Source organism: Lutjanus erythropterus, chromosome 22, assembly GCF_056507025.1.
Source record: "Lutjanus erythropterus isolate fLutEry1 chromosome 22, fLutEry1.hap2, whole genome shotgun sequence".
Lineage (NCBI taxonomy): Eukaryota > Metazoa > Chordata > Actinopteri > Lutjaniformes > Lutjanidae > Lutjanus > Lutjanus erythropterus.
The window spans coordinates 9618899-9645346 of NC_139338.1; the positions used below are offsets into that span (position 1 = coordinate 9618899).

Here is a 26448-nt window from a genome sequence, read left to right on the forward strand (position 1 = left end):
GATGAGCGTCATCATAGGAGAACCATCAGGCCTTTCCACTCAGGAGAACTTTTACTAAAGGATTAGCAGAGCTGCAGCAGACCTGTGTTGAGGGAATTTAGGGGAAAGTGTCCACCTCAACGTGTGTGATGTCCTCGTTGCGAGACGTGATGGGAGCATTAAAAGCACCTGGCTGCTCAATCGATCTGCAAGAGATTTTGTTTTAGTCTGCTCTCCTGTTGTTTGCCAAAACTATGTTGGTCTCTTGCTGCAAGAAACATAATAATTAAAAGAGACATGACAAATTTTATTTTATTCTTTTGTTCCCTTGTTATTTTCTGGAAGTACCTCTTTAAAATTTCTGCCTTTTGTCTGCAGGCAAAGCAGTGTAACATGCCTGAGGGCTTTTGATTTTAACTGGAGGTGCTGCATCAAATTCTTTGCAAAGGCAAATTCCCCTTTTCCTTTTTATTCTAAAACTGTTTAATCGTGTCAAAACAAAACTGTAGTAAATTATCCATTAGGGCCAAGCTTTTTTTTTCCCATACCCATGATGCAAAATGTTTGTTTTATTTGTCAAATATTTATCTGAGACAATACTGCTTTTTTAAATCAAGTCAAAGGAATTTGACAGCGTCAGAGAGCTTGAATTATTAAATATACAGATCACAGTGGACAGCGGCATTGATTAATTAATATACAGCGCAGTGTGGCTGCTAATATTTCAGAGCCATGGTCAGGGCCATAGGTTCTAACTTGCACAAAGCTCAGTCAGATAAAGAATCGATGACACAGGCAGAACAGACTAACACATTCAACTAAACAACTCATCTGCCGCGACACTGTTTCTGCTACGAGGGGATGGAAAAACAAGGGCAGGTTGTATTTCACTCACTTTGCTTACAAGGTGGATGGTATCCCCCTTCATATCTCCAGTGTTAGGCAGTAACACACTCAATAACTTACTGTAATATTATTACGCTTTTCAGTAATGAGTACTGTAAGGGATTACAATTTTTAAAAGAGTAATTATGTTACAGTTGCTGCATCACTGCGTTTTGCAATTTGAATATGTTAGTATTCAGAGTTCATCTGAGTCTGCATGTCTGCATAAAACATCCACCTGCCACACACCCGAATGTATTATTTTCTCCAATTTAGAGACCTGTACCTGCCTCTGAAGGCTATATTACCTTTTAAATGATGTTGAGAAGCACAAGCTTCCCAGGTGAACTCTTCATTGTGTGTTGTATTGATGTAAACTGCATTTGACAGAATGCAATTAAATAACCAAAGAATTATGATGCTGTCCTGTGTGTGAAGGTGCACACAGCCTGTCTTTCTCCGGGGAGACACATTTTCCTGCACGCCATTAATCAGATTGTTCATTTTTATGGTCCAGCCTGCTGCCAAAAAGGTACAAAAGTAATATAGTAATATAACACACAATGTAGCTAATTACTCTTGATGCCAAGTAAGTACTATTATTACTTTTTAAAGGAGTGTTAAGTAAAAAATAAATTATAATTACAATAAATTACATTTCCTGAGTAACTTGCCCAACACTGTATATCACCTACTGCTTTTCTTCCCAAAGACATGAAAGTGTGTCGCAAATTTCAAGGCAATCAGTCTAATAAATGAGACATTTCACTCAAAACCACAAAAGTCAGCTTGGTAGTGGTTCTAGAGGAAAAGGCAGGAGCTCACCAAAGTCAGCAGGATTCATCGTGTGGGAACCAGCGTCGATTCAGTCTGGATGAAAGTGGTGGACCAAACGACCGACCTGGCTGACCAACGCTGCAATCAATGGAGCCACGTTTCTCGAAGAATCTGTCAGACAAATACAAAGACTATCTTATTATTTGTGAATGAGCACAAACGGTGATATGTTGCTTATTTGAGGTGGACAAAAAAATGGTGTTGAAATATGAGAATCATGTGTTGGACACTTTCAGATACGTGGTTCAGTTTAAACTACTAAAATAATAAAAGCACTTTATCAAAATAAGTATAGCAAACTTGTAGTCACAATGAAACTGGGTCATCAGAGTTTAAAATACAGTAAACGTCCCACTTTACCTTTTAGTTGCATGTCCTTCTCTAATTTTTCATGCATGGATATTTTTATTTTTGGTGTTTTTTGTTTTTTTTTTGGATGGCCACAGTTACGATGCAAACAGGAAACACAAAGAGAGAAAGAAGGAAACAATATGCAAAAAAGGTCCCCACAGCCAGAATCAAAATAGTGATGTTGCAGCCAGTTTGAGTCACAGCCCCTGAATCCTGCTATTTAGATTTCATGGCATCATGCTCATCGTATAAAACTTTGAAAGACACAAATGCACAAAACACGACCGCAGCAGCAGCGGCGGTGTGTCCAGTGCCGGAGGGACCTTCTCTGACACAGCGGCGGCGCAGCAGGTTTAAAGCCGGACTCTGCTCGGACCGACTGATTCCCGAGTGAAATGCTTTTCTCTGGATCTGCTGGCAGGGGGAAGCTGAGTAGGCATCCAAGTAGAACTACAAATCCAGTCAGACAAACCACAGCCTCTCAGTGTGAAGCATGTCCTTTAGAGAGACACTGGCAGCACTCCTCACACATCTAAAGCAGCTCGGCTTGCTGTGTGTTTGTCTTTCATATCTTTTCTTTGTTTGGGGCAGAGAATGAGTAAGCATTCGGCTAGTTTTGGACGACTACCTGCCTTATTTCTGATGTATGAGAAAGGACGGGGACGGGGTAGGACTTTTCTACCTGCTGTTTGCTTTTTCAGAATCACAAAGGGCAGGGATGTTTATGATTAATCAGCAATTGATGAATCGCTGTTAAAGGGACAGTTCACCCCAAAATCAAAAGTACACATTTTTTCCCCTGGCATGCACAGTAGTGCTGTTTATCCATCAAGATTATTTAGGTGCAAGTTTTAGAGATATCAGCCATAGAGATATTTGCCTTCTCTCCAATATAGCGTGTTTAAATGGAACTCGGCTTGTGGCGCTACAAATACATTTGAAAAATTCAAAACCAGTGTCTCTTTTCAAAATTTATGACCTGATTTCTCAAGAGCAGTTTCATGTAGAAACATTATTTCTTGTACCAAAAAAAAAAAAAAAAAAAAAAGACAATAGTTCTGGTAGATTCTACTGCGGAACATGAAACTGCTCCCACCAAGGTCTTCTAGCTTTGGAACATCTTTAATGATTAATCGAATGTTAATATTTTCTACTATTATGGAGGTACAATGCACAAAATTTGCAACCCTAATAAAGGGTTCTTTGGCTGTTCTACCCAGAGCTCAACATAACATATTATACCTGGAACCATCTGTGAAACGTTTCACCTAGAACCTCTTCTGAGAGGCTCTACAGAGGAAGCTGTATCCACAACTTTTATTTTCTAAGGTTCTGACAAAAATCTACCAAACTTCAACAATTCTTGAGGTTCTCTGGATGAAAACAAGGAAGATTTGGGGTAGAACCTCAGCCTTAGATTTGGAAGCCTTATTTCTAAGAGTGTATATATTCCTACTGTCAGTGCAGCGTTTGATGCTGTCCTGTCAGAGAGAGTCGGTAACACAAACACTGTAGGAGGACAAAAACCGCGGTGCGAGGAATGTTAGATTCACAGTTAATTTGAATGTGTTTTGTTTTCCCGAGTCCTAAACATAAAAAGTAACAGGTAAACCCCAGAGGTATTGTGATGCTCAACACTTGCTGAACATCTCTGTCAGATTTAATATCACTCAGTCACAGCAGAGCAGCTGACTCCATCACTGTTAGTCTCGGTGGTTGCTCGTTACAGCAGCTGGAAAGTGTTGCTGTCCACCAGTAGAACAGGCCGAAGAGAAAACGTAATTAACTGGGGTTAGTCGAGCCGCTACAGTACAGACAGTTAGGACCAGTTCCACGCAGTCATTTCAGATTTACTGTTTACCACAGCAGCAGTGAGTGTCTCAGCAGAAGGACACCTCAAGAAAATGTCACATGCAATTAAAAGAGAATGGAGCAGCTCGGGCTCTAAATAATTCAGACAATGGAGCGTGATCTGGAAATTGGCTCCAAATACTGCAGCGCTGCACTTTCCTCTTCACATATCTGAATTTTTTTAAAGGCTGCTGCTTGTTGTGGGAAATGTGGAGAGGTATCAGTTCCAATCATTACCATCTCATGCTTGAGTTATTATTTATTTAAAAGGTACCTTTTTTCATCAAACACACTGATCATGTTCTTAATGCTGTTTACAATGCCAGGTCCTGATTGGGAACCTCAGCTACACTGCTTAAAGCTGCTGCTAGAACTAAACGGTGTTAAATAAAGTGACACTCCAACTATTCTATGAATAAAGCGTAGTATGTATTTGTTTTCTCATGAATTGTACAGTTTCTTTTGTCTGAGGGGAGCTCTCAAAAGTCTGAATATAACAGGTCTGGGTATCATTCAAAATATTACAAGGCCAGTATGCTTAAAGTTAAACTGATACCAATAGAGTACTTAATTTTAATTTGATGGCATCTCAGCACACTGAACTGCTAAATCCACTGTGCTCGACCTCACCACACCACAGACTGCCTGGGTTGTAGCTGCTGCAGTAGTGGGCCAATCACACGTCACATTAAACTGAAGAATGCTTGCAGTGATTGGCTGCGAGCAAAGCCATACACACTTTTTAGATCTGGGCACAAAAAGGATCAAACGCAGGCATAGCTTGAGTGAAAAAGTTTACAAGTTCAACTTGATCCATATGGGTGAGGATATCTCTGCCTCTGCTGCTTAGATTGTTCTTATTGTTCTTCTTGTTTTTCAGTCTCTTCAGAGCCCCACCTTCACAGAAATGGAAATTAAATCAGTGTAATACCCCTTTAATCTCTAACCTAGTAAATGGTCATATTTAAAGACAATGAAAACCAGCATTCACTCTCAAAAACATCAGGCCACTCAGACAAAATGGTTAAGTGATAATTTAAAAAGAATATATGCATATGAAAAGAGGAAAATTGAACCCTGTGTAATAAAAGGCCTCTTTTAAGGAAATTGGTAGTCTTCTCTCCTTGGTAATTTTTTCTTGATGAGAGGGATACAGAGCAGCCAATAGAGACCCAAGAGAGATATTCGTCAGGGACTCGATCCAAGGCCAGCAGTGTGGGCGTGTAGACGAGGGTAATAACTATTACATCACTGCTGGAATGAATGCTTTCTGATTTTTCCATCTTTACTGTCATTTCTCCAGCAGCGCACCATGTCCGGACAGGCACCTGCGAAGTGGTGGCGCTGCATCGCTGCTGCAACAAGAACAAAATCGAGGAGAGGTCACAAACTGTGAAGTGCTCCTGCTTTCCCGGGCAAGTGGCCGGCACTACCAGAGCTGCCCCGTCATGTGTAGATGGTACGCTCCAGCTGAATATTTCATGGGATATCTTTTTTTCTTTTTTTTTTTTTTTTGCTGATGTTCCTTTCCACAAATCTTGTGGATTAGTTTTGCTGAGATCATCGATAGGTGTTTCAGCACACACTTACTCACTGGAGTGTAATTTCCTCTAGAAGACGCCGTCAGGGAGTAACATAAAATAAAAGTAAGGTAGCTTCAGATCATTTATAAAATGTCAGCTTGTTGTTTTTAGAAATATTAAGCAATTACATAATTACATGTTGGATTATACACGAATCCTCACAAGGAAAAAAAGATTTTTATTACTTAAATATGAACTCAAAGATCTTTTTATGCAACATGTAGAAGGGACTGGCGATAACTGCATCTGATACAAGACAACACTTTGAAGGGGTGTGCATAAGACTGACATGACACCTGTCATTAACAGTGAAAGAGTATTTATGAATGTTAATTACTGTTGTCATTCGGTGTATTGTGTTATTTGTAATGTGAGGTCAACATAGTTTGTTAACCCTAGGCCTAACTTTGCATTAAACACAGCATAACTGACAAATGACTTTTAATGACAACAGTCATAAACATTCATTAAGACTCTTATGATGGTATCATGTCAGTCTTATGCACACCACCATAGCTGATGAAAATCTATCTGACATGACTCAGGCTGAGATCATGTTAATGGATGAAGTAATAAAGTTTTATCTATGTTGCGTTAAGTTGTGTTTGCTGACATTCATGGAAGTTGTACCAACTAGTCTGCAACGGCTCACAGGAATGCATTGTTACCTTGAAATAATTACAGATTTCCCTGTGGTTGAACATTTTTGAAAATATCTTAAGCAGCAAAATGTATAACATAGATCTAGCATTTTTAGACATGTTCATGCAGAAATGTTACATATTATAGCCTTAAAAGTACAAAATATATCAAATTACAGCATTATACTCAAATAGTCCAAAGCTATGATAAAGATTCTGATCATTTTTCAGACTTACAGAACTCTGTATGTTCAACAGTTCTCTGTTTTGATCGACAGGATGTTTGTCATAATGTTTAGAAGTCCTTCTTGTCTTTTGTACCTCTGTAAAATATCAAGTGTAGTGAATAATGCCCATCACTATTTCCCAGAGCCCAAGTTAACATATTTAAAATGTCTCAACACCCACACAGGTGTTTCCAGTTATTCCAGCTGATTAGATCTCTGCTCAGGTGGAAGGTGGGTTGGAGCTCTGATGGAAATTTAGCATGTAACAAAACTCAATCAACCAGTAAGAATGATGAAGGTTTAATATGTTCCGCCCAAACAGGTGCAACAAAGCTAAGAAGAGACTCGGGGAAGATGTCAGTCTGTCTGTACACCCCCACACTGTCCTGAGAAGAGGTATAATCAGCCAGATTGCTTAAAACTCCTGTGTGGGTTGTTCACAGGTTTTAAATTGTTTGCTTTGTCCGACCAACAATCCAAATCACAAAAGATATTTTGTTAACTATCATAGAGGAGTAAGAAAATGAACAAATCTGCATATAGCAGTGGCTGGAAAAAGAGAGTTTGGCAATTTGCCTGTAAAATGACAATCAATAATTGTCTCTGAGCTTGACAGATCCAGTGAATTACAATCCCAACTGATTAACTTTATTGTTTTTTGTAAATATTCACTCAGTCTGAATTTGATGCCTGCAAAATGTTCCAAAAAAGATGAGACGGGGTCATGTTCACCACTGTGATACATGAGCTTTTCTTTTAACAACACGCGGTAGGCATTTGGGAACTGAGGACACTAATTGCTGAAATTTGGCTTGTTGGCCACAGTCTATAATCACCAAATCATAGTTTAAATGCTGCTGAACTGTATGTCACTTTACGCTGTGCAATACAAACATTACACATTTACCTATAAAACATAACAACTCACTAAATGCTTCAACTTTTCAGACCGAAGAAGATCACAGTGTCTGCGGGTAAATGACCCAGAGCTGACGTTAAGCTAGCCTGCTACACATTAGTAGTGCTAGCAGCAGCAGCTGCTCTGCCTGCAGGTTAATGTCCATGTCTGTGCCTAATGTGGTCACACTTTGCTCCAGACGAGTGGTTATATATTAGTTTATTCTTTTACAGTCTGCATTCAATGGGGCCACAGCCCCGACTAGTGGCGGATGGCTGGATAACATCGGAGAGACAAAAGTTAATTGGTATTGTGCAAGAATAAAATATTGATAAATAGTTTAACCAAATTGTATTTTTGGTACGGACTAGAGAGGGTGGTGACATTTAATCATGTAGTTGACTAAATCGCGCACATCTCAGCATCCTATGATCTTACAATGAAAGTACCAATTTGTAATTTTCACCAAATCTCCTGACAACTGCTTTTCTAACTTTAAAAGTCTATTTAAAAATTAATAAATAATATCTGTAGTTTTTTTTTTCCTTGCATCTTTTCATCAGCCTGATATATTTTAAAATGTAAATAATGTGTTTAATACTGTACAGCAGCAATTGAAAGTAGTAATGCAGCAGTAGGGTCAGCAGCAGGAGCAGTAGTAAGGATCTTTTTAGTACTAACAGCAGGAGCAATGGTTAATATTAACTCAAGTAGCACCATGGTGGCATAAGAAACAACTCTAGCAATAAAAGCATTAGTATAGCAGCAGTATTCTGTCTGATTCCAGACATATCAGGCTGACGTCACCTTGCTATAATTGTCTGCATACGGCCAGTGGATACTGTCTGGTGACTCCAGGGTCATTACAAAGAGGCTCCTGAAGGTTTTTTTAATCACTTGTGAATGTGAAGCTGTCCACTGCAAAGTCACTGACTGTAAAGTCAATGACCCAGAGGGTCTCTTAGCATGCTAATGTGTCAGACCCCCGACTCGGCCGAAGTGGCTGCTTCACATTGGTCTGAAAATCGCGGGTTTCTGGCTAAACTCTGGACCCGATCGTGTTTGACCTATTCCTTGACATTTTAGTATTGACATTTTCTGCAAATTAGAGCTGTGAGTCACTGGCCTCAGTTTAAAGCTCCACGGGTGATCTGAAGAAAAAAAAATGATCAGCACTTAACCTTTTAATTATTCTTTCTTCTACAACCAGGGATTACCTTTAGCTCCACTCTGTGTGAGACAATGTCCTCTTTATATGAAGATAAATGAACCTCCAGACATCTGAGGAAACGTGAATAGATTTGCATGTGTAATTCAGAGATTTGGCCACAGAAAATGCCTGAAAATTTCACTGAGTGAAGTTTTTAAGAAGTGCCTTGATCAGAAGGTGACTTTTGACTTAAACGCACATTCTGTTGAGGCTGATGAGCCAAACCATTGAGACAGAAGTAAAGAAAACTTCAGTTGTATCATGAAAATGCTTCTATATCATGAATGAGAAAACCAGTGTGCATTGGTTGAGTGATTGTTTTCCTATAGAGGGAGCTGTGCTTTTTATCCTGGCAGAATCACTAACTGGGTGTAAAGCCTGGATTATACTCCCAAAGGGATGCTTGCCCGATTCTATTGAAAGGAAAATTACACCTACCAGCATCCTTAAAGTCCAATAACTGACATAATGTAGCTTGTTTGTTTAATATTTGCTACTAACTGTAAAGAACGGTGACCATTGTCTTGTAAGTCATAGCTGCCTCTGACATTCTCCCATATCTACAGCAAACTAGTGGTGGAATAAGTACTCACATTTTTACTTAAGTGAAAGTACAGTAGTAATAACAGTTTAACACTGTCACAAGTAAAGGTCTTGGACGCGTTCATAACTTTAAAGTTTTAATGTGTAGCTTGTGGACATAGTGCAAAATTAACTTTCTTGTCCACTATCCATATGGCTTGTGAAAATTCAAATTTTACCAGTCACTCAATAGATTACCATTGTTGTTTGGCTGGTGAGTGAAGCAAATTTATCAGCCCCATGCATATTTTACCAGCAGCATGCTTGTGAATCAATCGTTTTATCTTTATGCATACAAATACAACATCATTTATTTGTTGATTATATTTGTTATTATTAATCTGAATCTAAAGAGTAAAAAGTATAATATTTGCCCCTGAAATGTAGTAGAAGTATAAAGGAACAGAAAGAGGAAATACTCACATTAAGTACTGGTAGTAAAGTACCTGAAAATGTACTTTAATCCAGTACTTGAGTAAATGTACTATACTATACTCTATACCAGAGGTTCAAGCCTTTGTGTAAGATCCAACAAGCTTAAATATGAAGGAGAAACTTATATTGAGCATCAATTTTTATGTAGAACGTTACACGACTTTTGCTGAAGAACATTTGTGAAGTCCCTTGTTGACAGACTGACAGAGCTGCCAAGTTTGGTTTCAATTCAATTTTGTTCTTAACAGCAAAATTACATCTCACTCTGCACTATGCTGTTTGAGCTAACTAATGTCACAGTCTTGCCAGAAGTATATGCTTTGGCCACGCTCCAGAGTCACTCAGCCAAAACACTCGCATTGTAATCTTCCAACACTGGCACATGATTGTAATTATCTTTTAATCAAGTTAAAACGCCTTAAACGCTGTGATTTTTCAACTGTTTTTCTAGGGGATAAAACCGACGACACCTCTGTGTGTGTTCAAGTGGCAAATCTCTCACAGAAGTGAGCAGTTAGACCTTTACTTTAATAACTGAGCAAAAAAAAAAAGCCCACTTTTGATCATTTATGAATACAAGCCCAAGGTCAAAGCACAGATTTGTGGGCATTTTTTTTACAGCTAAAATAAAAAAGTAAAATCAATAAAAGTTTGAATGTGTTTTTTGCTCCCAGATGTTCCCAGTCTGAGCTGCCTCTGTGTTTTTAAAGCATCATTAGCTGTTAAGTGAAATGTATCCCATACACTTTATGTATCTTTGGTTATCAATACTCCCATTTCATTTCACGAGAAACCTTTGAGGCTTTTTAATAGCTGCTGTTACACAACCACCATCTGCTCGCAGTTGACCTGATGCATGTTTTACACCACAGTGCTGCTATAACCTCGGCTGTGTGGTACAAATTGATTCCCTCATGTCATAAACTATCCATTCTCTGCAATTTAGTCTAGTGAGGCTCCGGTGTTATGTGAGGATTGTAATAACCATCCTCTTCATTAAGAAGAACAATAATGCTGGTGAAGGGGAGGGTGTGGAACGTAGATAATGACCTCTGTAATATGCCAAATTTAAATGATGTCTTGTACAATGGAGTAGCAGAAGCTTAATACGCTCTTTTGGTGGTTTTCCCCTCACGTAACTGGAGTCCCAACTTTTCCCAGTTCCCATCTTGAGAACATGATTATTTACGCAGATATTAGTGAGTGTTGCAAGTCAAAAGCAAATCTTACATCACTCACCTGAGACAGCTGTCAAAATATGACAAGACTCTGAGACACAGCTCTGATGACTTGATTGGTATTTGAGTAAATGCTTCATTTCAGGGTCATGGAAATGTACAAGAAACATAAACACAAATGTTTTACAATAAAAAAAAAGTCAAATTAAATTTATGCAAAAGTTCAGAGTTGAGTATGAATCTGTGTGACTTTTGCAGTTGATTTTAATTTGGTTTTAGTCTTTTGGTGAAGGTGGCAACAAAACAGCTGGGACAAAAATAAGAATATCGTCTTAGAAAACAGAATAATCCTGCACTCATTCCTACAAGTAACGCAACAGATAGCCAACTGAAAGTAACACTAACATTACATCTACTCTAAGATGTGACTATGTTTCTTTTTCAGGTCTTTTCACCATCTTCAAATTTTGGTTTTGTTTTCAAGATAACTGAGCGTAGCACATAACATATCAGGAAAGTAGAAAGTTGACAAGAGTTGCAAAAAGGCTGGACTTACTGTAGAAGGGGTCAATAGTAATATATTAAGTAATTATTTAAATTTTTAAAAAGAAATAACATTGATTTTTATTTTATTTATTTACTCTTACTGTCAACAAATATTTTTTCAATAGTTTTTGTTGACACGAGGTCTACAGATAGTGTCAAAATATTTCTGACCATTTGCTCTTCCACGTCTACGTCTGCTTTCCAGCTTCAATAGTGGAGCAGAAGTGGTGGTGTCAGATGCATCCGTGCCTTGACGGGGAGGAATGCAAAGTTCTCCCTGATCTGAAGGGCTGGAGCTGCGCTACAGGGAACAAGATCAAAACCACCAAGGTAAGTTTGAGAAGCAAACCTATCACTTTCATGTCAACATATTCAAACCTGTTGAATGTGACCTTGCACACTTTCAATTCTACAAGGTCAACGGGCCGTGGCTTCTGTTACAGTCGTCTGCCCTGCCTTTACCTAAAAACAGCTTATGTTTTGCAGTCGGTGCTTGGACCCCCCAGGGACCTGTAATCAATGGGCTGCCATGTCTCCTTAGCACTTTGAGGCCACTTTGAGCGTCCAAACTGGCCAATTACTCACTCCAATTACCTGCTTTTAACGTTGTAACATGATGCCCGCATCCTTCACTGTGTTATGACGACCCGTAGACTTCAGTTCTGTCTCTCTCAATGTACTTAATTATTTAAACTGCCCGCACCACACCTGCCTGGAGCCGGGAGCCTGGAGCCTGGGGCTATTGATTCAGTGACTTGTCGGGACCTCAAAATGGGATATTTATATATATAATTTGTTTTTCTGTTAGTGGTCCTGATACAAGCCTGAATGTCTTGAAACAGACTTTGTAATTATCAGACCTTCAAAAGACCATCAAGTATGAAAGTTAAACAGAATTTCTTTTGTTGTCTTCTTTAACATGTGTGACTGGAAAGATTTCCGCGGACAGAGACCAGCTTTGGTAACGTCAGATGCTTCACAGCAGAGTCCAGGTAATACATCTGTTTTGCTTTGTTTCTTTGATATTTGAAGGTTTATCTTCCACATGAAAATGCAAAGAAATTCTCAATGGGGTGGTACAACTTCCCATGAAGTCAAGTGTTTTTGTCACATGTATTGCAACATACATCACCTACACGTCAGTATCTGAGCCAACGATGACGTTTTGCAGATATTCTTGGGTATTTTTCTGAGAAATGACTGATCCTGCACTTGAGGGTGTTTCTAAATTTTATTTGATCACTGAGTTTTCAGATGGACAAGATAGCTTTAGCTTGCTTGATACTAAAGTAGCTGTTCATAACTGCTAGCTGTCATTAGCAGGGAACACAACCAACAGCAAATATTTAACAGAGGCTGTTTACAGAGTCCCACAATGGAAAAATAGCTTAACTTGTTGCTTAAGTAAGTTAGGTAGCAGATAACTGCTGTTAGCCTGGTTAGCTGTGACTCAGCCCCAGGGTGCAGGCCAAACTTGACAAGAAAAAACACCTCTAGCCTACTTCCTGTCCTCAAACTGGCCTCTGTTGGTCTCGGAGGTTGGTTTGGTCCTGGTCTGGCTGGGAGCTCTCAGTCTGGGAAGAGTCGGCTAATGTCCCGTCTACAGTGCTATTGGCTTCTGTAAGCACCAATCAATGTCTGTGAGTCCCTCCCTACCTTCCTGTTTTAACACAACATAACGCAATGTAACAAATACCCTACAAACACAGAATGTACCTGCAATGCTGTGATTGTGTCACATCATTTGTGATGTTGTAATGATGTTACTGCAACATTAGCTGCAATGTTACCATTAAAGTTGATGCTATGCTGTTAAAACGTATTTTATTATGTGCAAAGTCTGTTGAATGTCCTCTGCAAGACGTTTCCTGTACTTTAATGATGTTGCTCCAACATTGCTAAAATTTTACAATATCTCCACAAAGTGGTGGAAATGTTAGGACAACATAGCTGACCCATTTAAAATAACATGCTGGCATCAATGCTCTGGAATTTTCACTTGATAGGTTGTCACATGTTGCAAAAGTTATGTTGCAGCTACATTCCTGCAACGTAACTGCAACGTTGAAAACAATGTGCTGCCAACAACACTCTGCTACAACATTGCTAAAATATCACGTCACAAATGTTGTAACTATGTTCCTGCAACACCACAGTATAAAATAACATCCTCACAACATTCTGGAATTTCACTTGGTAGGTTGCTACAGTATAACATCTCATGTGGCAAAAGTTAAGCTGCAGCTGCAGTTCCTGCAAGTTCCTGTCTCATTATTACTCGATTGTGTGAAAAAATGGATGCATATCATTGACTGTACAGCGTCACTTCATTTTCATTAAAAGGGATGAAGTAAATGGTATTATTAAGCACATTTCCCAGTGGCATAACTACTCCAGAGATAGAGAGAAGAGCGAGAAGACGTGTATGATTCAAAAAGACAACAACAACCCATTCAAAGCATCAGCATTACCCGGTGGATTTATCTTGCACACCTTTGAACTCAGCTAGAGAAACACGTTTCTTAAGTTTCAAATCTTTCTGCAGGCTGCCTGAAGCAGCGGGGGGTCGGACTTTCTTCTTCACCTCAGCTGAGGGAAAACAGCACAACATATGCCTGGAATCACCAGCTATACTGTCCTCCATCGCTCTATTATACAGACATTCATACAGTCTGGAAGCACCTTGAGAATTCAAAGTGTAAACAAAGCAGTGACCGGCGACTACAAAGCCTGGGACACAGCAGGGAATGCAGTCTTTCAGTTTGGTACAAATCTCCAAGTGATGAGCAGTGTCGGAAGTGCAGAGATGTTGAGCTGCAGAGTTAAAATTTGTGCATTTGCAGCCCCCCTCAACGGCAGTGAGAGGCAACAGTTTAAACTGTGTCTTTTGGACCCGAAAATACAGAAATCCTGGAAGGTGATGTCAGCAGACTGTGATGAGATGGATGAGAGAGAATACAGATCTAACAAAGGCGAGAGCAGCTTTCACTGCTGCGTACTATTTACAAACTGAGGTTGCACTCAGAGTGTGAGTGTTAAATCCCCACTAATTTAGATAGTATAGATTAAAATCTTTAAAATAAATTTCCATAATTTAATTTCAGGGGTTTCATGGCAATTTAACAAACCCAAATCTGCCCATCAAATTCACATCAGTGCATCTGTTTTTACTGAGTAATATGTTCCTACAGCCTATGATGATGTATTGGAAAGATATTCAGTTTATGATCATAGATAACAAGGAAAAACATCAAATCCTAATATCTGAGACACTGTGACTACTTTCAAATGTTTGGCAATGAATTAATTAGTACATTATTAACTATAAGAGCAATCAGAGAGCGTCTGTCAAGGCCAATAGTTTGGTCATCTATCATATGCAAAACATGCTAGTCAACAATAACCTTTCAAAAGTCTTATCTTGTCAGGCAAAAGACAAAATAATAATCTTGCAAAAAAATAGACAAGGTTTATAACTTACATAATTGCTGCTTTTGCACAAAAAAATCAAATGTACCTCAAATTTAAGTAGTTATGAGGCATTAATTTTACATCATACACTGTAAACAATGAGAATACATGTACAATAAAACATATATTTGATTTTTTAACACTATAGTTGAACAAATTTGTTGAGTTTCCTAATCTGGAACCAGATCCAAAATGGAACCCAAAACCTGCCTGTGGAAAGAATAGCCTATATTTAGTTAGCTTGTGTCAAACCAAAAGGTTTCACAGTAATGAATTCTTTAAGTTTCAAACTTTGAAAAGTAAACAAAGGTTTTCTTCTGTTGCTTTTGAGGGTAGTTAAGGTACAATTTCATGGTGAATATTCACCATTAACCCCGATGCTTCTCAACACTATGTTCGTGCTGTTTGCCTAGTGGGTGTGTTTGTACCGGAGGCAGGTTTGTGTCATAGGAACAGGTGTGCCTGATAAATGAACACTGTGTATCTTCTCCTCCTACTCTTATGTTCTCCATGAAGCTAATCTACAACATTCGTATGCTACCATTCAAATTAATGCAGGGCAACATCTCACCTACGATTCACCTCTAGAACTTCCACTATAAGTTTTGATTTGTGGCGATAACTTCATTTGGTTAAAGGTGAATCTGCAGTGTGCCTGTTTCTGCTGATTTTACAGGTAGATTCTCTCATAAAAATCTTACCCAGTGCAGCCTTAAAACGGCCTTACTATGAAAATCCCAGCGTCGGTTGTTACAACACAAAACATATTGCTGAGGAGGACCGCCAATTACACGGCTGAATTACACAAACACAAGCCCATGCACCTGCTGTGTTAAATCTTTCAGCCAACCTTACTTCAGGCACTAAATGGAAATGAATCCTTTGCCAGTTAAATTAGCACTTGTCAGCCACCAATTAAACAAACGCAACACCCACTGAAGACTTAGTTTTCCTCTCAGTATTTTTAGCATTGTTTCAGACAGTCGCTCAAATACTGTTAATGACACCCACACTCCACCCCCCACCCCCCCAACCCCTCCACCCTCTCCCGATGTGAGACACAGGGTAGATCCATCTCTGAAGACATTTTCTCTTCTGACAAGAAGCGGCTCCGCTCTTTGTCTTTTCAGCGTGGAATTATTCTCAAATTAGTACCACATTAATCACACTGACAGCTCGGAATGTAAATGACTCTGTAAAGGGAAGAATTTATTGCAGCCTGTACAGAGAGCAGGAAAGTGCTGCGACAACCTAAATTTATGGGAACTCTTTACTCTGTGTTTGATATGATTATGCAGGTTTTCTTGTCAAGTGATGGCCTGATGGTTTTCGGGTTGTTTTGCTTTTCTGCATAATTGAGGATGATTTATATGACACTATGCAGCGCCGCGCTGCCGCTCCGGCCTGTTCTGTGTCAAACGAGCCATTTGTGAATTAATCTAACTGGGCTGTCAGAGCTGTCTGTTTCCAATCAAAAGTTCAGCATCGATAATGGAGCCTTACAAGTTCGCCAGCGGCTTCCCTCAGTCCGTCAAACCTGCGTGGCAGCTGACAGACGGCAGGAATCGATGGCGGACGTCGTTATGAAGGTTGTTATGTTATGTTCCTCGAGAGTCTTTTCCAGAATGTACTTTTGGAGGAGCAGAGGAGCTGCCAGTCAGCCACGGAGCTTCATGACAGGCAATTTAATCTCAAGGAGAACAGAGGTCTTCAGAGTATCTGACAGCACTGAACGAGGAGAGAGAAAACCTTTGTGAGGAGCACAAAGCCAACTCGCCGGCATCCTTTAACCTGAATACTGTATAACATTCTAACTGATAGATCGCTGTGCTGATACTTGACGCCAATACGTCTTTTATTAGGTGCTGCAATGATACTGAAAGAATTCAACAGGTCTTTGTGTTAGAAAACTTGACCTTCACACTTGACTTGATGGGATTCCTGCACTACATGGAGAGTGATTTGTGTAGATGGTGTGGAGGAGCTATATTTTCGTGCTTGTAAAGATGTTGCCGTCTAATACAAAGTCTTAACATTCTTTGCCAAAATTGTTGCTTTGTGGTCAATTAAGATGTTTTCCCCTCCTAGCATCACAAGCTGAGTCAGTAAGTCAGTTCAGAGGAAGACAACTATAATTACAGACATTATTTTTCTGAAAACACCTGATTCATAGTGCCCTGAGGATGAACCTTACAGCTACCATGATTAATATTTGTGTGTCTTCGCACCGTGGCTGGAGGCATTATGTTTCCAGGTTGACGGACATCCCATTCTTGTGGGGAAAAAACAGAAGAAAAAAAAAAACACCTTCCAGAAATGTCTTCCAATTTGGTACAAACATCTGTTTGGATGTAAAGATAAACTTTTAAGATGGTCAAAGGTTTGAGGTCACAGTGACCTCATGGCTGTCCCATTCTCATGAATGTGATATCTTAGAGAACTTGGTGAACTAATAAGATTCACTGGATCACAGTGAATCATACATGTAAATTTTGTGTTTTTGACAAAAAAATAACACCTGGTACCTTATATTATATCCCTAATCCCTAAATTTCTAAAACATATGAGTCTGGACAGAAATCACTAAAAATCACATGAAAGATGTCACAATTAGTGACAAACACAAAGAATTATCAACAAACTCTGCTGTTTCCTCAGCTTTTAAGAGCATTTTTGCTTCTTTGTGCTACTTGGTTTGGTCTTATGGCCCACAAACTAGCTGTTGTGTTTCACTGTCACAGCTCTTCACAGCATTGTATCTAGTCATGGCTATTTTCAGAGAAAAAGCTGTTATAAGCTCACTGTATGCTAGCTTCCCTGCTTCAAAAAAGTTAGGGTCTAGCTAATGAACATTCTTTGAGCAAAATTTGAATTTGAATATGCGGAATACTACTGGGAAGAAACTACAGGATGACATAGAAACCTCAACAAAACAAAAAATATAGGATTGGCCCTTTAAGGCTATGTCAGAGCTATTTCTTTCGTCTATTAATGCCAGTTTGAATTTTAACCTGATGGTAACGCTAGAGGAAGGTCAAGGTCACGAAAAACAAACTTGCCCACACTCAAACTCTAAATCTGCTTGTTTCATCTAACTCTTCTACAGTATACAGTCTCTAAGGATCACTATCAGGAGTTTGAGACCTTTAGCCTTTTTTTTTTCCTCAGATGAGAATAACTTTTCTCACAGTGGAAAACATGAAAAATAAACAGCAAGTATGAAAAGAGGCTTCAGTGCTGAATAATGAGTCTGATTCTGCAGTTGCTTCGCCTAAATCTTTGTCATGTCAATCAGCGTGGGCGGGAGTCTCACGTCTTCTCGCTTGGATTTTTTTTGTTTTATTACTGCAGGTCATGCTCTTTTCTTTTTCTGCTCAGCCATGATATCAGTCTGTGAATGTCAATATGTATGTACATACATACATACATACATACATACATGCATACATACAGTGTATGTATGTATGTACGTATGTATGTATGTATGAATGAGTGTGGTCCGTCATTGGGACCCTCTCGTCAAAGGACCCCATTACCATGATTACAGAGCATTTGGGCCTGAATAAACAGTTAACACTGATTTGTGTTCAATTTTTTTTTATTTTAGCAGTGGAACACTGTTTTTATTTAATTATTCATTCATTTATTTATTTATGCATCTATCCATCCATCCATCCATCCATCAGGCCTGGCATTATGGGTGAGCCTAACGGGTCTGGGCCCACCCACTTATACAACTGGTCCACCTTAAATGACTGGGAGAACATATTTTCTTAACTTTTATTTTTAATTATTAAAATCAGCATTTTAATACACCCTTAAGACAAAAAAGTTTCCATTTAACAAAAAGACAACATTTATTCGGCTAGTATCACATGTGAGGTCTGGACCAATCACAATGGGCCATAATTCATCACACCAGATATTTTACGCTTGTGCACGCACTATGGCGGTTGTTCAGCAGAAATGATGACTGGTGTACTGAGGAAAGCTTATCATTGTTTTATTTTATACATGCAAATGCATTTTTCATCAAAACTAGAACGTCTATAAAATGTAGACAATACAGGAGGTAGAGCTGAATGTTGCTGCTTGACTTGATTGTCTTCAGATTACCTTCACAGCTCAGATAGTTAAGTTTATGAATGAACAGCGCATCGCAGCGTGCTCTCTCTCCTGTTTTAAGTCATTGTAGCTCACCCATCATTCTGATTGCTTCGTTTCTCTCTCTTCTTACAATCAATTTAAAGAGTAATCCAGCCAGATGAAATGAAAATGCATTGAAAGGAATACAATGACAGTTTTCTTAATGAACTGATATACTGATCTACATGATCCATAGTGAAAACATAGATAAGGAGACATCCTGTGCCATTTGAAATAAACTGCAGACTGAAACTGTTAAAAAGTTTTAAAAGTGTCATAATCAACTGGAAGTGCTAGTTGCCATCCACAGTATGATACCAGTGAGTTTTGTTAAAGTGAGATTACCAGTTGGAAACAGTATTAACTTTTGTAATTAAAAGGCCCAACCGAAGTTACTGTGGCCCACCCAAAATTAAAATCCTGGCGCTGTGCCTGCCTGCCATCTATCAATCCATCCATCCATCTTCATTAATCAATTCACTCACCAAGCTCGCTCTTGTACAGCCATGCGGAGTATCTACAGTCTGACAGCCATGCTGGATCAAAGCCAGACTGACGGTGGTGACCTGTCTGCATATACACTAGTATTACCAACTTGTGACTATATGCTTCCACCAACCGATTTAAGTTGCCATTTATGTCCATGTTTGTCAAGATGTCCAGATTTGTGTATGACGTGAATACTCTGAAGGAATGTAATAAAAACTGTATTTTTTAATCACCACATTTGTGATTCTGGTGAATAATTTCCAGTGAGAAAACATGCTGTCTTCACTTAGAGACTACTTACAGTACAAGGGACAAACAAAGAGCTGTACACTATGATCGCTTCATCATTTTATCTTATTAGACATCTGTATGAAATTTTGTCATAATTAGCATATTAATTCTTAGTAATGGGCAAAAAACAGCACTTGATGAGGTCATAGTGACCACCAAAATCTAATCAGTTCATCCTGGAGTCCACATGGTCATTTGTGCCAGGTTTGAAGTAATTCAATCAAAAGATATCGCAATAACAGGACAGATGTACATATGAAGGTACAGACTTACAACCTGAAAACATAATGCCTTTGGCATAAAAAGATCTTAAGTATTATTGACACTGGTGGACTCAAGGTAGGGGCAGCGGGGTCAATCACCATCTCTGAGAGGACACTTTTACAACATGGGGGCCCATGTTGTAAAAGTGCCCTCCAATGGACAAAACATGATAAACTGCTCTCTGAGGTTACCATCCAGTGGATAAGACATGTTGAAGTGCCCTTCAGGGTGCTCTTCCAGTGGAGAAAACATGATGCAGTGCCATATAGACAGCTAGAAAATGATTTGGCCTGTGTTCAAATGATTAAATAGTTCCGTGTGTGCTTTTAATAAAATTTACAATCCAATTTTAAACTTAACTATGGATTGGAACTGTTTCGCCTCAAACATAATATGACTTTCACTTTGTGCCGGTGGCCTGCTGCATACAGCTGGTGCCCTCTTTTCGCCCCTGTTCCTGAGGCAGCCTGAGACTGCCAGTGATTACCGAAACACACTAAAATTTATTCAGCGTTGCTTGTGGCGTTAACTTTATTAGATGGTGTTTTGATGTTGCCCCTGCTTTGATGGCTTTGATTTCATTTTAACGCAATTCTTTTTTTGTCACAGGTGAACCAACAGTCAAATCATCAAAGGAGAAGAGAGTAATGCAAAGGACCTTTCTGTAAATAGAGACTTCCTTTCTTCTGGACTGCAATTAATCTTTGGAAAACTCTGAATGCTTCTTCTTGAACTCTACGGACATGAAAAAGGGGAGTAGATCCTATTGAGAGTGCTGATCATTCAGCACTTCTTTTTGGAGGACTCCATATGATTAGCCTTACCGGACAACAGGATTTATTCTCCAACATTGTACTGCTTGTAGTGGACGACAACGGTGAACTTTGCCTATGTGTTAATTTCTAGAGTATTTATGTCATTTACAGGGGATTTTGCATCACAAGTTGACCAGGGTGAACAACAGGTCAGTTTGCTGTAAGCCTCGAAAATATTCAATACAAAATGTGGTTTTGTTTTATCAGTCGGTTGTGGCTTTCTTCTCTTAACAGAGTGTAGTCTCAAAGGATCAGATATAGATGAAAAAATGTGGCTGAGCAGCAGATATTCGGGGTGATTTTCAAAGAAATACACGACCACATCCATCACTGTACCATTCATACTGTGTGCTAAAACACAGAACGGGAGAATAAACATAATTCAATCCAGATATTTGGAATTTAAAGACAGCTGAATGCACAGTGCTGTGAAAAATGTAGGCCTATAAACTGATCAAATCTACCAGCAGTTAACAGGCACTAAGTTTGATCCAGTCATGGTTTATTTTTCCTCTGAAAATCACTCTGCCTTTTCCTGCCACATTTGCCCGATTTTGGTTTTGTATCCCAGCTCTGGTGTTCAGATTCTCGGCGACAGCGGTGTCACTTCAACACACAACATCTGGTTAATGTTTGGGTGATGACAGCAATGTTCCCAAAACTGTTTTCAACTAGTTACTCAAGTATGATTTGCTGACCACCTTTCAGTAGGTATCGCTGACACTTCCTTTGTCTGTGTAAGTGATGACATCAGTAATAAACTATGGTTGTGTAACTAACGCCTTGTGTCTTTTAATAATCTCTATGCTAACAATGATCTTTTTTTAGCCATGTTAGCAGCATGGCTCCAGGAATGGCAATGCCAATATACCAGTTGGTCCAGCACTTTCCAGACTGAAATATGTCAACAAATATTGGATTTATTGCCATGAAATATTGTACTAATGATCCAATTAGGATAAATTCTGATTACTTTTCCTGCGGGCCACCAGCAGGTCAAAGTTTTACTTGCATGAAACATCTCAAAATACACTGGGTGGACTGGCGCAAACTTTTGTACAAACATGGCTTTGTTTGTACCCTTGTTGGTATGTGCCCCCTGTCACCCAAGTCATTAGATGGGTTAGGATTTCGGGACAATGGGCCGTGGGTCCACTGGGACATTTTTTGGAATATTAGGGTTGGCATGGCAACATATCAGCCACAGCCACATATTTGGTGCTAAACAAACTGTATGTTGAGTATGTTAGCATGCTCACGTTGACTCGGATTAGCATTTAGCTCTAAGCACCACTCTGTGTCTAAGAAAAATGTATGTTTCAGGCACAGTGGCTACTCCACTAGTTTAAGATGGAGTTTGAGAGTGTGAGAATATATTTTTGATTTCCTTATTTTGCTCAAAGTGCTTGTGCATGTAAATGAAAAGGTCTACAGTTCTACAAAAACTGAGCAAAGTGCTTCTGGCAAAGACTGTTAAATGTGGATGAATGGTCCTGAAAGATGGTGACAGGAAATGAGGAGGTATGGTAAGCTTCTGCATCTCTATGCCACCACAATGCATCCCTCTTAGACATTGCAGAACTGATCATCATGAGGTAAGTTACCTCAGTGGTAGGAATACTTACCTAAATATAATTTAACACAACAGTTCTGCTGTAAATTCTACCTTTACGAAGCTCGTCATGTTCAGGTTTTGAGGACACTGTGGTGTTGATTCAGCTGTTAATTGTGGAGGTTTTACTCAGTGATGGTGTTGACTGGACTGATTTGTACTGAAAGGTGTACCCAGTGAGATGGTGGATAAAATGTTGGAAACACATTTCAATGTTTTGCAGCACAATGTTACTCCACCATGTGCTCTGAAATTATATGAAAACCTGAATATAAGAACCTTGGTAAAGGTACTACAAGGCTGTTGCATTGGACTGCTCAGTATTATCACACTGACAACCCCGATAACACTCATCTCATTAGGGCCACCTACGACTAGACCTCACGTTCTTTCAGTTGCTGTTTGTATGTCATGCATTTGATTAATTTTTTAATATCTGAAAAGGCATATTACTGAAAAAATAAATAGTGCATAGCATTGTGCAGAATGTACAGCTGCATATTTTTCAGACCCAGACAGCTGCAGAAAGTGTTTCAAGTTGTCAGATGACTGAATACGAGTTCAGTCAAGTTCAATCAGCTACTTTCCTGTCATTTCAAACTCCCCAGTAACATCAAGGGTCCTTTACAAACTCATCACCTCAGAGGGGATCCTGAAGTTATCAAATCTACAGCCAAAATTGCTTTCCTCTTCTTTTAAAACATATTTTCTGGGCTTTTATGCCTTCAACTCGTAGGACAGCTGAAGACATGACAGGAAAGGGGAAGAGAGAGTGGGAGAACTACATGCAGCTAAGGGCCACAGGCGGGAACTGAACCCACGGCCACTGTAGAGGACGCACAGCCTCAGGACATGGGGCGAACGCTCCATCAACTGAGCCGCCATGGCCACTCAAAGTTGGTTTTCATGACTCGTTATCACAGTGGCTGAAATCACCCAGCATACAGAAGTGGAGCATTTTGATGTAAATCAGCAGGCAGAATGGTCAGTTTATTTTGAAATGCACAACTCTGTGACAGATTTATCTCCACTTTGTAGTTTCTCGTTAAATTGTTTCAAATAATGGTCTTTTTTTTTTTTTTATCTCACCCTGCCTCCCACAAGAAGTGCACCATCTGTTATCATTGTTGACCCGTTCTGAGTCCAATCTTTTTTCTTTGAAGAATGAAACAATCCTGTGAATAATGACTTCATTTTTTTGCTTGTCCTTTGAGAGGAATTGGTGCATCTTAGTACTCGTGAAAGTGTTTCAAATTTACAAGTTGATGGCTCATCACAGAAACACACACACACGCACACAGACACACACATTACTGCATTTTGGCAACAATTTTCTAGCTAGATGGGAGATAACAGCAGCACCATCAGGTTGTTTTAGCTGCAGCAGGAACCCAAGCTGGATTCTTACTCAAAGCTGTTAAATTTTTGTATCAACAAAGGATCAAATGAGTAAGTCACAGAGAATTATCACCTGATTCTACAGTTCACCTCAGTGTTTTAGCATCATTTAGCTCATAGTTTTGGTTTTACTGCCCACAACTGTTCTTTAGTTCAGTCTCACTGCTGTCATCAGTGATGTTTCTGGCTACAGCATGCAGCTGTTTTTCAGGAAAAAGCTCTGAAAAACCCACCAAACAACAAACAAAGTTAGAGCATTTAGCCAGACAGTTTTCTCAGGAGTAAGTGGAGACTAAAATAAAGCAAAAAGTGAATACTGGCATTGTTGGATGACCTGAAAATCAACTTCTAAATGAATACTAACATTGCTCAATTTATAAATGGCAACTGTTTGCTAAGACATTCACTATTTGCTTTATAAAGTGATGTTTTGTTTTGTTGTTTTTGTCTATACAGCCAGTTGACACTGCATCTGAGCAGCAAAAAAAATCAATAAAGTTCAATTATAATTTTGTAGACTAGCCCAAGAAGCCTTTTCCCATATGCAATCATTAGGAAAGCTGTAAAACGGTCATTATGTAAAGCATCAGAACCTTAACCCCCCAAAATGTTGCTGTTTAAAATCAGAACTTGATCTATTCTAATCAATAACATTTGGGAAATCGAGAAGAGCAATATGATTAAAATTATTTTAACTCATTAATGTGTGTGCGGAGCCAACAGGAAGTCAGGCAGCTCAGGAAGAAGAAGTCTCAAGAGACCTTCTGGAGAAAGACTCTAGGGCCCATGCTGTATGGCTCCAAAAACACAGACAGGTTAGGAGGCCTGCAGAGGCCTTTCCAGGCCAATGAGCAACTTTATCCTGCATTCAGTTCTCCTTTAGATTTTTTTTCTTTTTTTTCAGCTTTTATTCTGATAGGACAGCTGAAGAAAAGACAGGAAAGTGGGAGTCGAACCACAGACAGCCACCGCAGAGGACTGAGCCTCAGTTCATGATGTAGTAGTTAGTAGTTAAGCATAAGCATAAGCTCTACCAACTGAGTTACCAGGCTACCCAGCATCCAGTTCTTCTTAATAAAAATTCCTTACTCATTTGTATGAATACCTTACTCGGTCAAAGTGGTACACACAGACATGATACACTTTTTTAACACTCAGCATGACTTGATGATGTCATTAGGCTATCCCTGCAAAACAATTTCCATGAATCTGTTTAGGGAAATTACACTCATAACTCCACAACTTGCCTGAGAATTCTTATGTTTTATTAGAATCTAGCAACACAGAAGGCTTTTCCTTTGAACATGGACTTAAAAGCATTTCAACAATGTTTTGTGTTGGAGTTTTTGTAATTCAAAATTTTGACACTTTGACACTATTATTACTGCAAATGCATACCGATTGCAAATATTGATTATCGGTTTTCTTGATTATTTGATCTGGCCCGCAAAAAAACATATTGGTTGACCCCTTCGGTGAACGTACTTTGTTCCTTATTATTGATAGTATTTTGGACTTTTGCAGAATTTGTTTTTATTACTTTAATTCCAGTAGTTATTGTTTCGTTATCACTTACAATATAATTCATACAGTGGCTGTTTAACAAAAATTACTTTTTCATCCCCTGGACTAAGGGTAGTTGTAGTTTGTACTGCGCTTGCTGTTGTTTTATGGTGGACAGTGAGGGTGTAACGGATGTAACAGGTTTAACAGTAGAGCTTGGAGTCTGACTGGAAAGGACTGTGTTTATTATAATATATATTTACAACCTGCTGTTGATCAATCCTCCCATAAATCCATATATAACTCATGAAATTATCTCACCTTCGAATTTCCAATATTGTACATAATTCTGTTGTCCATATGAGAGCTTCTTAAATGTTTTTAGCGGAGGACCCCAGTGAGGAATAAGCTTGGCTTGCTCTGGGAAACAAGCTTATTAAAAAAATTTCATATCCTTGTCATAAAGGGACTCACCAGCAACAAGCCTCAATTTGGATTTCAACCCACAGTTTGAGCAGCGCTGCTCCAGATTACTGATGAGGATTTTCCATGCTTTTTTGTTACACTGCTGACACATCTCAATTCTTAAATGCTTCTCTTTCGGGAAATTACAAGGAAAAAAAATATGTTTCCACAACGGAGGCAGCAGCATAATCAGGAGGTTATTCAGCTGCAGATGCTTGACAGAAGCTGAGAAATGAGAGGATTTGAAATTGCTTTTGTTTCTTCTGTTTTTTTTAAATGGACCCTGGTTTTTCTTTTTGTAACATACCCTGTGCGATTGCTGTAGACACTGTTGCTTGTCTGCGCCTGTCAAACATAGTTACACTGAATGACTCTGTTTCCCAGCCTGCTATCCTTTTCCAAACAGCGCGTCTGTGAAATGTGTTGCACCGAGAACAGAAGACAAGTGCCGCCTGAAGCGCCTTTCTCATGTTTCATGAGGAGTGAGTGCTTCCTTCAAACATCAAGCTTCGTTCTTCTTTACCGAGGGCGTCCTTTGGCAAAACGACAAACATTCTCCGCGAATCAAAAAAGGCCGTGACACCGCTGGCCTCAGCGTGTCAAAACAGTTTGACATTTCCAGGGTCAGCGTTAGATTCCTGGTTGGTATCTGAGTCAGTTCAGAGGAGTCGGAGGAGTGTCCGGGGGTGGGGGAGCTGCAAAAACACTGAAAAACCCTCGCTTTCAAAGCTTTGATTTCTTTCAAGGGATTCAAATGAAGTAAAGGCAGGCATTTCTCTCTTTTTTCTTTT

The 26448-nt window shown here is 39.3% G+C and overlaps 1 protein-coding gene across 1 annotated transcript in view; it reads left to right on the forward strand.

Annotated features, from left to right (window-relative positions):
* LOC146306629 (chemokine-like protein TAFA-2) overlaps positions 1-21398 on the forward strand; it is a 92368-nt gene extending 70970 nt beyond the window's left edge. The window contains exons 3-6 of the mRNA XM_084710894.1: positions 5207-5362; positions 11409-11533; positions 12139-12195; positions 20474-21398. Coding sequence (XP_084567020.1) covers positions 5207-5362; positions 11409-11533; positions 12139-12168 — 311 coding nt within the window. The 3' untranslated portion in view covers positions 12169-12195; positions 20474-21398. The remainder of the gene's footprint in view (positions 1-5206; positions 5363-11408; positions 11534-12138; positions 12196-20473) is intronic.
* The last annotated feature ends 5050 nt before the right edge of the window (positions 21399-26448 follow it).